This window comes from Macrotis lagotis, chromosome 1 (genome assembly GCF_037893015.1).
Source record: "Macrotis lagotis isolate mMagLag1 chromosome 1, bilby.v1.9.chrom.fasta, whole genome shotgun sequence".
Lineage (NCBI taxonomy): Eukaryota > Metazoa > Chordata > Mammalia > Peramelemorphia > Peramelidae > Macrotis > Macrotis lagotis.
The window spans coordinates 804,065,004-804,079,760 of NC_133658.1; the positions used below are offsets into that span (position 1 = coordinate 804,065,004).

Here is a 14,757-nt window from a genome sequence, read left to right on the forward strand (position 1 = left end):
GGAGAGCATTCCACAAAAAAGAGATCAGAATGACAGTGATGACAAGAGTACTCCATCTTCAATTCCACTAAGTCTCCTCCAAAGACTAGCTCTCTTCTCCATCTATCCCCTTCTTCCCATGTACTGGTTAAGCCTCTTTTCATATCCTGAACCTCCAGGTTGCAACCCCTTATCTAGGATACAAGGTACCAGCAGGCATTGCTTTACCTCAAATGGTAGCATCTGGCTTTTGAGCACTGGGATATACCTCAAACTCCCAACTCTTTTTCCTGTATGAAGCATTCCCAGATGTCCCTAGCCCACATTCAAGGCATTGTGGCATAATGAAAAGTCTGGATTTCGAGTGAGAAGGACTGGTTAGGCCCACTAGCAACCTGTCTGGCCTTGGGCAACCTTCCATTCTTTAAATCATCTATAAATTAAGGGATATCTAGTGGACTACATAATGTAAAAATCATAGCCAACATGTATATAGCACTTACCATCCATTATCTTGGTCATCTATAAATTAAGTGGTATCTAGTATAATGCTAATTGTTTTATAATTATCATCTCATTTGATTCTCATAATAACCCTTGGAGGTAGACATTGTGATTATCACTATTTAATAGATGAAGAAACTAAATCAAATAGAGTTTAAGTGACTTATTTATCCAGAGTCACACAGCTAGTAAAGTTTCTGAGACTTGATTAGAACCCAGATCTTCCTGACTCCAGGTCTAGCTTCCATAGATGAACTCCCGGTCTAATATTCTATTATTATGTGACTCATATTTTTTTTCTGGATGACTAAGGGAACAGTGCTGGACCCAGAATCAGAAAGACCCGAGGAAAGAGATCACATTGGAGACTGGATAAAAACAGAATGTGTTAATGTCTGAAATTTATTTTTCTGAAGGTGTCCCAGCAATATACTTACTCCTGGCTACTCTGAGGAGCAGGCAAAGAAATCAGATGCTGCAAAGAAAGGCACACTGACTTGGGAGTCAGAAGGCCCTGGTTAGGCCCAGTTCTGTCCAGTCTCTTCTCCACCTATCCTCTTTCAGCCTCCTTTCATAGCCTGAACCTCCTGGTTACAGATACATTAAGTAAGTCACTTCCCCTTAATCACAACAATGTCCATTTCTCTAAGGCCTACAAAGTCTCTAGGCATGTTTTCTCATTGCAATATGTGAACTAAGTGGTTCAAGGATTCTGTTCCCCTTTGACTAAAGTTCTTTGGAAATAAACTTTCCTCTTTATATACTCTGTCACCTAGCTGCCAGGTGAAGCCCTTGGTACCTGGAAAGCACTTTGGACATATGCACCATTGTCTTGGGATGAAGATGAAGATGGGAACTTTCAACTGGAAAAACTGGCTCAGTACTACTTTTTTCTATCTCTATTGATGTTCTTATGCCATCTTTTCCAATTTTAGGGATATCTTTCTGCATCTGACTTCCTTTGGAGCCACGATTAAGTGTTACTTCCTACAGAAACCTTCCATAACTGTCTTCTTCCTCCACAATTACAAATACCCACTCTCTCTTAAAATTATTTTGTGTTACTCAGAATTGATTAGTGTCCATGTTGCATCTTCACCTTCATTTCCCACCAAGAGAATATAAGCTCTGCCACAGGGGAAAGATCATTTCATTTTCTGCCTCTGTAGGTCCACCTAATCTTGCATACACTAGGTGCTCATTCAGTAATGTGAATGTGAGCATACATTTGGTACAGACATCACTCCTGAGAATCTTCAGGTGATGGCAGTCTGAGCCATGGAATGTGAGAGTCGAAAAGACCTGAGAAATCATCTAATTCAACCCCCTCACTTTACAGAGGAAGCTTTTAATTAACACAAAATAACATGGAATTAGCTTCTTTTTTTGGCAGCCAACCCCGTGATGTCAGAGTCAAAAGAGCTTGTGTAAGCCGAGGCTTAGCACCCCCTTCCAGCCAAGGAGTTGATCCTGCCCTGGTCAGAGTCTATCCTAAAGATCTGAGTCCAGTTCTGAGGTCACATTTGGGGGGGGGGGGGTGATGACCAACAAGAACAAAAGGAAGACCTGGTAATGGGAATGGAGACTGGGCCATATGAGGAAGGGCCGAACGGTCTAATAGGATGTTTAGTTTAAAAAAGAGAAGATTTAGAAGGGACTGTTTCATGGTCTCATTCTCTATAACCCCCAAAAGGCAAAACTAGGAACCATGGGGGGGAGAAATTAAGTAAGATTTCAACTCTTCTCTCAATAGGCAGAATGGAACTGGTGGTTTCAACTGGTAGTGAGCTCCTGATCCCTGAGGGATAGTGTAGAAGGCTAGGAATGTGGTAGATAGAATCCTTAGATCAAGCAAGGAGTTGTGCTAGTTCCCTTTACTAAGATTTCTTCTAGCTCTAAGTTTTATAGTGGTGAAGTGATTTACTCAAAGTCACATAATAATCCAATAGCAATACCAAAACTAGGCTCCCCACATCCCCTGACTTCTTATCCACAAATACTTTCTCCAATCTTTGTCATTGCAATATTTATGAATGAGTTCTATTTGTTTGTTTGTGCTTTCTCCTCTTCCCAATGTTTGGTTCTTCTTTTCCTAGATTGCTTCTTTACAACGTTTCACATTTTTTTTAATAGGCATAACTAGGAAGGAATAAGGCATCTCATTTTTCCATTTCTCATCTTCTCAGGGTCTATATCTCACCCTAACATCAAATTTCAGGCTCTGACATCTCCAAAACATTTGTGTAACACAAAGATCTTGAATTATTTCTGTGATTCCCCATTGAGACCAGAAGAAAGGAAGTCATCTCCCCAGGGTCATGCCATGAGTTGATGGCAACACCAAGTCTAGACTTCAGGTCTCCTGGCTCCCTGGACAGTGGAACTAGGGTTACCATATCTCAAAGCCCTATGGGTCTAAAAAAGAAGGCTTGCAGAGGTGCAGCCAGTATTCAGCATATTTAGAGTTTCATGGCAGATAAAAGTTACCGTGGTTATAAATCCCCAAGGGTGCCATCCATCACGCTCCTAGGTTTCACATGCTGAGTGCTACTCATTTCAAGCAAATTTTGCAGAACTACAATTACTGACTTCCCAAGAGAAGATGAGAGTGACTCATTTCAGCCTAGAACTAAATAATGTCAATTGTATTTAAGGCAACACTGGTGGAAGGGAGGCTGTGGAGCCACGGGCGAGGGCAGGGAAGGTATAACTGAGAAGAAGCCCTTCCTACTTTATCTACTACCACTCCCCTACAAAAACTTTCCCCACAGCAAACAAGTTCAAGTCCATGATGATTTGGTGTGGAAGGGACCTGAAAAATTCTCTAGGTCAATTTTCTGACATATACAGATGAGGAGAAGGAAAGACAATGGATGGAATGTGCCTTAACCAAGAACACACAGGTAATAAGTGGCAGAGATAAGGATTTGAACACTTCCTCAGACTACAAAAATAGTGGTGATAATAACAACACTAGCAAAAGATCATTTGTTATAGTGTGTTAAGGTTTGCAAAGCACTTTATATATGTCATCTCATTTGATTCTCACAAGAACCATGGGAGATATGTGTCATTATTATTCCCACTTTATAGACAAGGAAACCAAGGCTTGAGAGAGAATAAGTGACTAACCAAGGTCACTCAGGCAGGATTCTAACTCAGGTCTTCCCAGATAGTAGTACCCAATCCACCTAGCTAGTCAGGAAGATCTGTTTTTAAAAAAACCAAAAAACCCAGTTTCCTTACTTTAAAGTGGTGGTGATACTAATCGCACCTACTTTATAGTATTGTTTTGAAGATCAGAAGAGATAATATCTGTAAAGTGCTTGGAAATCTTAAAAAGTTACAGAAATGTTAATTATTATGATTATAAAACCGATAGTCTTGCCATTCTTTCAATATCTCCTGCCCTCTTCTGCTTCCTTGTAGTTATTCCAACTGCCACTCATGGTCTTCCTCCTTCCCAAATCCTGCCATAACTAACTACCTATCTCTGCCTTGTGAAATTCTTTCCATCTTCAACGAACTCAAACCTGACTGACCTACACCTTAAAGCCCTACTTGATTACTTCTCTAAACTAAAAATGACCTCTACTGAAGCTTTTCCTGATCCTTTCTCTGCACCACTGCCCCTTAACACATTCTCTGAACCTCAGTTCATCTATAAAATAAAGATAATAATGCTTATATTTGTACTGTAGTTGAATATGCTATTATTGTGTATCTTATTTCTAGAACATAAAAGGGTCTTAGGAACATGGATTTCTCTTTCTGTCTCTCCCAGGGCTAAATACATCTCACATTCAGCAGGTATTCAATAAATATTCTTGAAAAATTCATGGAAATTGTTGATGAATCTCTACAGGCAGTCAAGAAGAACAATGGATAATGTAATGGATGGATCTGTAGTCAGAGAACCTAAATTTAAAACCAATCTCAGATATCTGCTAGCTGTGGGAAGTCATTTAACATCATTACATCAAAGGCATTACATCTGCCTCAGTTTCCTCAAATGTAAAATGAGAATAACAATAGCACCTCCCTTCCAAGTTTGTTGTGAGGATTGAACGAGATAATAAAAATACTTAACACAATATAAATGTTAACTAGTATTATTGCTGATGTTCTTTCTTTCCTTCTCTATCAGGATAATAACAGTGGTGATGACAATGATATTAATGACTTGCTTCAATGATGGGTTGAAATAATAGAGAATATTTCTCTAGAGAATTTTTACAAAATGTAAAAATCCTTCCCATTCTGGTAATTTTGTGAGAAAGATAATGTAAGCATTATTATCTTCATTTTACAGATATAGAGACTTAGAGAATTACTAGACCAAGCTCAAAGTGAGTCAAAGCACTGATTAAATCTGTATTTTTCACTTATCTTTAAAGAATTTTGGCTACAGGGTTAGAGATAATGTTAAGGATAGAGATGAAAACTGAGATTTCATTGGTAAGAAGAACTCAGATCCTTCTCCCAATGTAGGTCAGCTCCATCTTCTACAATTTATAATTCTAAATATTATCTAGAACACCATGACTCAGTATATTAGGAGCAGGAACTTGACCCCACACATTCTTTATTTTGAGACCACTATATCATAAAGTCAAAGTAAATATCAATAACAAAAAACCCACCAGTGCCTCACTGGAAGCCCCAGAGCACCAATCTCTCCCCTTCACAATTCTACTTACACACATTCACTGACAGCAAAAGAACAGGGTTGAAACCCCCAAGAACTCACAGATTTTGTGTGCTCTGGCCGAGGTGCTATCACTGGAGGGGGAGCAGCATCATCCTCATCATCTTCATCCTCTGAAACTGGAGGGACAGCAGGTGTCTCAGACACACTCTTCACATTCTAAGTGAGAAACAAATACATGATTGGTTCCACTCAGTTGGAAAAAGACTTACCGTAAAGATACAGACCTCACCATTCACATGCATACTCAGAAATGTACCAAGCTCTAAAACTGAGACCAATCTTTCCCCCTTTTTTCCAAAAAATTATCTGCCTCATGCCAATGTTCCCATATATGGGGGTAAATCTGGATCAAGATTCTTATCTCACTGATAACTTGCCTCATTGTTTCAAAGGGAAAGGATCACATGCACTTACAGCTAAAAGACAATTCAAGGACTATTAGTCTATTCCCACGCTTTCTTCCATCACCATTTTATTAGGTTTTTACAAGGCAATGGGGTTAAATGACTTGCCCAAGGTCACACAGCTAGGTAATTATTAAATGTCTGAGGACAGATTTGAACTCAGGTCCCCCGACTCCTGGGCCTGTGCTCTATTCACTGCACCACCTAGCTGCCCCTTCTTTCCCATCACCAATAAGGAAAATTTCCCCGGGTGCTGCATTGTACAACCTGCTCAGGCAGCCCCCTCTACTTTTGGACAGCTTTCTCACTGAGAAATTTTCCTCCCATTGAGCCCAAATCTGTCTCAATGAACTTTCCAGCCACTGCTTCTAGTTCTGGATCAGGTAGAACATGGGTCTTTCTTCTACATGGCAGACTTAAATATACTCCATTTCCTTCTAGCAGTCCTGTAAATGTAGACTGACCATGGGAAAAGGACATCAGGACATTACCTTGCCAATTCACAACACCCTAATTAAATAGATGATCTTCGATTTTTTTGACTGCTCCCCATCTCTCCAGGTCTCTTGCATTTTACTTCCCAACATGTACTCTAGGACCCAGTGGCATTAGCCTCTTGGCTGCTCCTCAAACCACTCGCTCCATTTGACTCTGGGCATTTCCCCTGGGTTGCCCTCCATGTTCTCTCTCTCATCTGCCTCTCTGGCTTCCTTCAATTTCAAGCTAAAATTCCATCTTCAACAGAAAGCCTTTCTAGATCCCCTTAATCCTAGAGCCTTTCTTTCCTCTTTGGAGGAATAGCAAATTTCCTATTTATTCTGTATTTATTCTGTACATTGTTGTTTGAATGTTGATTGTGTCACACTGCTGACTCATAGTAAACTTGTAGTCCACTAAACTCCCCCAGATCTTTTGAGCACAAAGATCTGGCCATGAGAAGAACAAACATTGGATGCTCTACGTCTTCAGATACAAGCAAGACTCCCTTACATTATAGCAGAGAAATGGCCAGAATCAACTTCCATGAGATTCTGCCTTCTATCCATGGAGTCATGAATGGCATGAGGTAAGATAAGGAACCCTTTAAAAGATATTGTCAGAGTCAACTTAGAGCTGAGAAACAACCAAGGGGAAGCCAGGAACATCCTACAAAGCACCCCAGAATCTTACCACCTGAAACTCTAGGGGTTTGTGAAGATCAGGAGGTGGGGCAGACCAACATTCAGATGTCAGGAGTGGCGGGGGGGAAGGAGGGGTGGGGAGAGGAGCCTCATCTTAAGCTACCAATTTGGCTGCACATAGAGATGTTCAATGAACTCAAGATTTTAAAATAAAAGGGATCTATCTACTCTACCCAAGTCCTCCTTCACTGCCCCATCAATGAGGGTGGTACTAAGCATTGGAAATACAAACACAAGTCAAAAGGAAGGACAGAAACATGTAACAAATCAGAAAGAGCTCATGACTTAGAAAGAGAGAATTCAGATTCAAATTCTTCCTCTCTGACTTAAGGGGTGTGGGACCTAGGGCAAGTCACCACAACTGTATGGGTTTCAGTTTCCTCATCTGCAAGGAGGGGGATGACCCTCTAAGAGTTCTTTCCAGCTCTAATTCATAAGCTGATGAATTGAAGCTCAAGATAAAGGAGATGGACTAAGAGCACCAAGGTATCTATCAGTCACCAGGGTTGACCCCATCCCAAATTCCACATCAGTGTGGAGGCCCAACTTCATGTCACACCTTGGCTAGAGTCAGCAGTGACTCCCTACACAAGCCAGGCAAGACATCCGCCTGCAGGGCATTGTGCCACTGGCATCCCTGAGTGGATCTGCTTCTTTAGACTTAGAGAACAAGACATCACCAGAACAGACATTTCATCACTTTGAGAAAGGAGTAACAACAAGGGGAAGCTAAAATGACCAGGATTGGAAGGGAATCAGAGACTATTGCTAGATTGGGATCAGATCAAGGACCTGGGTATTTAGCAACGAAAAGACAGGATACATACTGAGAGGTGATTTAATATCTCTCAACCTATCTCCCCCTCATCCCCCAATAAAAAGGAGTTCTTTTAAGTCCTCCAAAAGGAGAGATCTAATTTCTAAGTGGAATTGACTTGCACAGTGTGGTCCACAGGAGAAGTTAAGGGTAAAAGGAGAGAATAAGAGAATTAGTCTTTTGTTTTTATTCCCAATACCTGAATATAGTGAGAATTTAATAAATGCTTTTTTATTTAATCATAAATATGGTAATATTTATATAGTGCTTTATGGTTTGCATCTATATACCTATATTGTATTCATATATATCATATTTCTATATCTATATACTTATGCCCACAGATATAATCATATGTCTATTTGTCTTTATATATTGTGTGTGCAATTGCATACATATCAATGTCAATATGTATATTCATAATACATATGGATAAGTATATATATATATAATATATATATATATACACACACATACATACAAACATATAAGCATGCACACACACACACCTGAATTTCTAAGACTTAAGTTGTCGAGCTGCTGCTAACCTTTTGATAAAAGAGGCTTTTTAAACCATGAAATTCCTTTATCAAAAAAAAATCACTGGACCACTCCATTTCTCACGGAAATAGAGGGTAATGTTATGAAAAGTTTTCTGGATTTAGAGGGAGGACCTTGATCTGAATTCCAACTCTGTGGCTTTCTCATTGCATGACATTTCCTTCCACTCAGTTTCTCCTTTTGTAAAATAAGGGCATTATACAATATGACAAGAAAGGACAATGATCAGCGTTGGAAGGGATGTGGGAAATCTGAGACACTAATTCATTGTTGGTGGAGTTGTGAACTCATCCAACCTTTCTGGAGAGAAATTTGGAATTACAAAGAGCAATAAAAATTTGTGTACCCTTTGATCCAGCAATACTTCTACTGGGTCTATACCCTGAAGAGATCATGAAAATGGGTAAAAACATCACTTGTACAAAAATATTCATAACAGCCCTGTTTGTGGTGGCAACAAATTGGAAATTGAGTGAATGGCCATCAATTGGGGAATGGCCTTGCAAACTGTGGTATATGTATGTCATGGAGCACTATTGTTCTATTAGAAACCAGGAGGGATGGGAATTCAGGAAAGCCTAGAAGTATTTGCATGAACTGATGCTGAGTGACATGAGCAGAACTAGGAGAACATTGTACACACTAACAGCAACATGGGGGTGACGATCAACCTTAATGGACTTGCTCATTCCATCAGTGCAACAATCAAGGACAATTTTGGGGTTTCTGTGATGGAGAATACCATCTGTATCCAGAGAAAGAAATGTGGAGTTTGAACAAAGACCAAAGACTATTACCTTTAATTTTTTTTAAAAAAATCATTCTTATTATATAATTTTGCTATCTCTTATATTTTATTTTTTTCCTTAAGGATATGATTTCTCTCTCAACACATTCGATTTAGATCAATGTATAGCATGGAAACAACGTAAAGACTATCAGACTGCCTTCTATGATAAGGGGGTGGGGGAAGGAAGCAAGATCAGGGGAAAATTTGTAAGATTCAAAAATAAATAAATAAAAGCATAAAAAAAATAAGGATATTCTATCTGAGGATCAGGATCATGCAGTTTGCAAGGTGAGGGAGTCAATCCTCATTCAATCCCTCTCAATCTGGTGGTCTCAGATAGGGGTTCAGTCAGGAAAGGTATCCTACTTCTGGCTCAGAAAACAATTATTTGGATTGGTATTAATATTCCTATTGTCACAAAGGTCCTGAAATACTCCAGGGAACTGCCTAGAGCAAAGTCCCTTTCCCCAAGCGCCACTCCCTTTACAATATGTTTCATTAATATTTTTGTTGATACTTTGATATGTGTTGTTTATGTTCTAGGAATAAAGTCTGTCTCATTTTTTCCTGTTGGTTGACTGCTTGATTGATCCCTTCCAGTACTGACAGACTGTGTTTAAGAAAGCTTGATGATATTGTAAGCTAGAAGACCTCTCCAAGAGAGGAAAAGGGGTGCCCCACAACAGGTAAGCAAAAAGTAAGTCAAGTTAACAGAGTGTGACCCCAGATGCAATCAAGTCGATGTTAGATGATTCCCTACAGGGAAAATCATTTTCCAGAGGGGATTCCTATATGTAGTGGTTATTTGAACTGGTTACCCTCCAAGGTTCCTACCTTGAAGATTCCAGGATTCCATCCATGCCCTAAAGAAAGGTATGACCTGCTTTTTCCCTCCCTACACCAAACTAGAATTTGGTTAAGAACAGCAAGTAGGCCCCAAGTGGACTTTTAGACCGTTAATCCCTTGAGCCAAAGGCAAAGACACCATACTCAGCAGAAGAATGAACCCTCCCATCTTACTGGAGGTCTCTTGGCATTGTGGAGGGAGTCATGTGGCCTAGGCTATGTCCCAAGTCTACCATTTCCCAGATGTAAGACTATAAGACACACAGATCTATGGAAAGGGGAGAAATTTATGACCAAACAAGAAATAGAGAATTTTATAAATTGCAAAATGAATGATTTTGGCTATACTAAATTAAAAGGTTCTTGCACTAATTAAACCAATACTGCCAAAATTAGAAGGAAAACAGGAAGCTGGGAAACAATTTTCACAGCTAGGGGTTCTGATAAAAGTCTCATTCTAAAATATATAGAGAACTGAATAAAATTTATAAGGTTACAAATCATTCCCCAATTGATAAATTGTCAAAGATATGAACAGGCTTTTTCAAACAAAGAAATTAAATTAAAGCTATATATAATCATATGAAAAAGTACTCTAAATCATTACTGATTGGAGAAATGCAAATTAAAACATCTAGTACCATCTCACATCTATCAGATTGGCTAAGATGACAAAAGGAGAAAATGACCATATTGAAGAGGTTGTGGGAGGATAGGAACACTGATGTATTGCTGATGGAGTTGTGAACTAATCCAGTCATTCTGGAGAGCAATATGGAACTGTACCCAAAAAGCAATAAAATGATCGTACTCTTTGACCCCAAAATTCCAATACTAAGGTTACAAACAAAAAGAATCATAAAAAATGGGAAAAGTTTCACATGATTCAGAATATTCATAACAGCTCTTTTTGTAGTGACAAAGAACTGGAAACTGAGGGGATGCCCATCACTTGGGGAATGGTTAAACAAGTTATAGTATATGAATGTCAAGGACTACTAGGATTGTGTAAGAAAACATGAATGGTCAGATTCTAGAGGAGCATGGAAAGAATTACAGGAACTGATGCAGAGCGAGGGGAGCAGAAATCAAGAGAATATTGTACATGAGCAACAACATCGTGAGTTGATCATCCTTGATGGATGCAGCTTCTCTCAATAGTTTAAGAGAGTGAGGACAACCCTAGTTGTCCTGTTATGGACAATACTGCTCACATCCAGATGAAGAAAACAAGACAAATCAAAAAACAAACTACAGAATCTGCATGAACATTATGTTCTTACATTTTTCCTTCCTATCCCATGGTTTTCTTTCTTTTCCTTAGTCCAATGTTCTCTAGATTGTTTGCCACTGAGGGAAAGGGGCTGGGAAGGGAGAGTGGAGAAAAATTGTGTAACATAAATATGCATATTGAAAAACTTTTATAACATGTTATTGGAAAAATAAAATAAAATATCAATAAAAAAAATTAGGACAAGATCATGAGATACAGGGGGGAAAAGGACTCTTGGAGGTCATTTAGTATAAACTCCAGTGTTTTCAGATGAGGAGAGTGAGGTTAAGGGAAGGTGAGAGACTTGCCCAATGGATAACTAAACTTGTATTGGAACCCAGGTCCACTGATCCACTAGAAAATGTTGCATCTTTAGGATTCAATTCCTATATCTATAAAGTAGGTACTATAATCCTTGCCATGCATCTCACATACAGTTGTTGAATACACACACACACACACACACACACACACACACACACACACACATACAAGGAACTTAATGAATCAATGAATGAAATTGCAGATAGGCAAGGACCTTAATACTATAAATTTCTGAACAAATATAATGTAAAGTACTTTGGAATCCTTAAAGCACTATATAAATGCTCTATTCTTATGAAGTTTTTTTTTTTCTTAGATGATTTATGTTAGATGGAGCTCCAAGCCTGAGTCAAAAACTTGTTATTTTGGATTTGGGGGTTTTTCCTGGAGGCAATCATGGTTAAATGATTTGCCCAAGGTCACACAGCTAGTAAGTGGCACGTAGCTGAATCCAGATTTGAACTCAGGTTCTCCTGACTTCAGGACCAGTGCTAGATCTACTGCACCCTGGTTGCCCCCCATTCTAAGTTTTCTTGGCAAAGATACAGGAGTGGTTTGCCACTTCCTTCTCCAACTCAATTTACAGATAAGGAACTGAGGCAATTAAAGTGAAATGTTAAGTGACACTTGCTCACACAGTATCTGAGGCAAAATAGGAACTCATGAAGATTAAGTCTTCCTCACTACAGGCCTGACAGTCTATCCATTGCATCACCCAGCTGCCCAAAATCCTCCCTCCCTGTGTGAGCCTGGCTTGGGAAAATCACTCTCACCTATAAAATAGCAATCATAAATGAGATAATATTTGTAAAGTGCTTAAGATAGTGCCTGGACATAGTAATTATATAGTCAATGTTTGTTCTCTTCCCTACATCCCTTCCTTTCTCTTCAAATAAGGATATAGATGGATATATCTATATGGATATCTATAATTGTAGATATCTACATCTGTTTGTGTGTGTGTTTGTGTGTGTGTGTGTGTGTGTGTGTGTGTGTTTGTATATGAAGAGACAGACAGACAGATAAACAAAGACAGAGTCATAAAGGAAAAAAAAGAGAGAGTGAGATTGAGGATTATGCTGCCAAAGGGTCAAAGAAATGGCACTGGCTCTGTATGACCTGTACAGCCTACCTGTTCTATTAGTTACTCAAGTGCTCCATGGAAGATTTTGCTGAGTTGGTATCATCCTATCTGCCATATGGCACTAACCTCAGGCCACTTCTTCCTAAACACATGGCAAAGCTAACCTATTTTCAAAGTCACAGAAAGTCAAGGATAGAAAAATGCTTGGAAAAAAAGAATGTCAGCATGGAATAAAACTTTAAACACAAATAATGTCAATAACTCTAAAGGACCTTGGAACTTAATGTTAGACCTGGAACAGCCATTAGAACATAGAATTAGGCCTGGAAAGAGAAACTTCCAAACACAGAAATCATCTAATCCAAACCTCTTAGTTTACAAACAATTTTTGTCCTTTATTTTCAAAGAAGACCATGATATCAGGGAGGTGATGATGTGAACTGAATTTGAGTGAGAGGTGCTATGCTAAGTCACCAGCCCCACTTTCTCCTCCAGAGCCATATGGGTACAGTGGCCAGATATGAATCAGGATGACTGGAGATGGCTCTGGATGTGAGGCAGTCAGGGTTAAGAGACCTGGCCAAGGCCACACAGTTAGTAAGTGACAAATGTCTGAGGCTGGAATTCAAACTCCCATCCTTACTTCAAGGCTAGTGCTCTAACCATGTGAAACAGAACAAGAGAGGAACTTTCATATCAAGTTAATGGCAGCCAACACTAGAATCCATTCTCTAGACTTAATCAATGCTTAGTAAACCACACTCACTCCACCCACCATTTTCAGTGTCCCCATCTCCCTTGGTCCATACTTCCTCTTGGTCCAAAACCATCCACCAGTTCAAAGAGACCAAAGGCTTCATCTATTAATGGAACCCACCATGCCTATACCTACTAATATCAAAGCGGAAGGCAAAGGCTTACCAAAGTGTTGGATGAGTTGTAATCTTCCGTCGACTTATCTGTAAGAGAAGAAAGCCAATAAGAGACTTAGACATCATTAGATAATCATAAGGATCATACCTCTCTAAAATTCTTAGAGGACAAATGGGTCAATTATGACAAGGATAACAATAATATTAACTATTTGTGTATAGCACTTTTAAAGTTTACAAAGTATTTTCTTAGCAATATCCATGTAAGTTTAAGGGCAAAATCACCTTATGACTTAGCCCTGATACATTTATCAGGTGAGAGCCTGCCTCAATTCTTCACTAGGTGTGTCCAAAGTCTGGACTCCTAGGTGCTACAAGAAGTTTGTTTGGATGACTAGCAGATTAGCTTGTCTAAAACGATTAAGTTTGCTGAAATCAGATTCAAGCAGGCAGGGAGCCAGAAAAGAATATTCTAGCAAAAAGTTTGAAAAGGGATCACTTGAGAAAGGAAGAAAACTTGGCCTCCTCTCCCAAGAAGAATCATGAAAATTTTGGATTTCCCATCTTCTGATCCAAGTCCTAGAAGCATCGTTTAAACAGGTGATGGCAGTATCTCTATCTGGAGTCAAGAACAAACTGGGGTACAGATTTAGGCCTCTACAAAGAGCCCCAAGGAAAAAAACCTGCCCATGCCTAAGGGGAACTTCTTCATCACCCATCAAGGACATTGAGGGGAATAAAGGGGAAAAAAGGGCTTTCAGGAACTCTGAATTCCCCCCTTACCTCCTATGTTCTCGGCAAACTCCAACTCTGCAATTCTGTTCTCTAAGTTTGAACCCACTTTCCGTGAGCTTTGAATGTACTAATGGGAGAATGTTTCACAGACTTTTAGGGGGAATGTTTCACCTTAAATGTTCCTGCTCTACAATACAAGTAAACACTCCTTTTAAAAATACTAAGTCTGTCTTATTTTTATCAACTGCTTACTAATTATTAGAAGGGAAACACACTACTTGATTCTTCATGACCCTATTTAGTGTTTTCTTGGCAAAGATACTGGAGTGTTCTGCCAATTTTTCTCCAGTTCATTTTACAAGTGAGGAAACTGAGCCAAACAAGGTTAAGTGACTTTCCAAGGATCATAAAGCTAATAAGTATCTTGAGACCAGATTTGAACTCAGGAAGATGAGTCTTCCTGACTCCAGGTCCAGTAATCCATGCATTATAGAACCACCTATCTACCTACCTGAGCTTTAGAGTGCCTCCCACAAACAACTCCCTAATTCCTTTAGTAATATCACCTAGAGCTCTGTAGTGGGCAAGTCTGGATACTGTTAGGCCAATGATTACAGAAGAGGAAATCAGAGCCTGTTTACATTAGGTAGGCAAATAAAGTATCTTTTTTATAAAT

At 39.3% G+C, this 14,757-nt stretch overlaps 1 protein-coding gene across 6 annotated transcripts in view; it reads right to left on the reverse strand.

Annotated features, from left to right (window-relative positions):
• PAK1 (p21 (RAC1) activated kinase 1) overlaps positions 1-14,757 on the reverse strand; it is a 201,788-nt gene that overhangs the window by 40,867 nt on the left and 146,164 nt on the right. For all 6 annotated transcript variants that reach the window (XM_074216952.1, XM_074216949.1, XM_074216950.1 and 3 more), the window contains 2 exons: positions 13,396-13,433; positions 5,234-5,350 (listed from right to left, as the gene is read on the reverse strand). In XM_074216952.1, the coding sequence (XP_074073053.1) occupies positions 5,234-5,350; positions 13,396-13,433 (155 nt within the window). The remainder of the gene's footprint in view (positions 1-5,233; positions 5,351-13,395; positions 13,434-14,757) is intronic.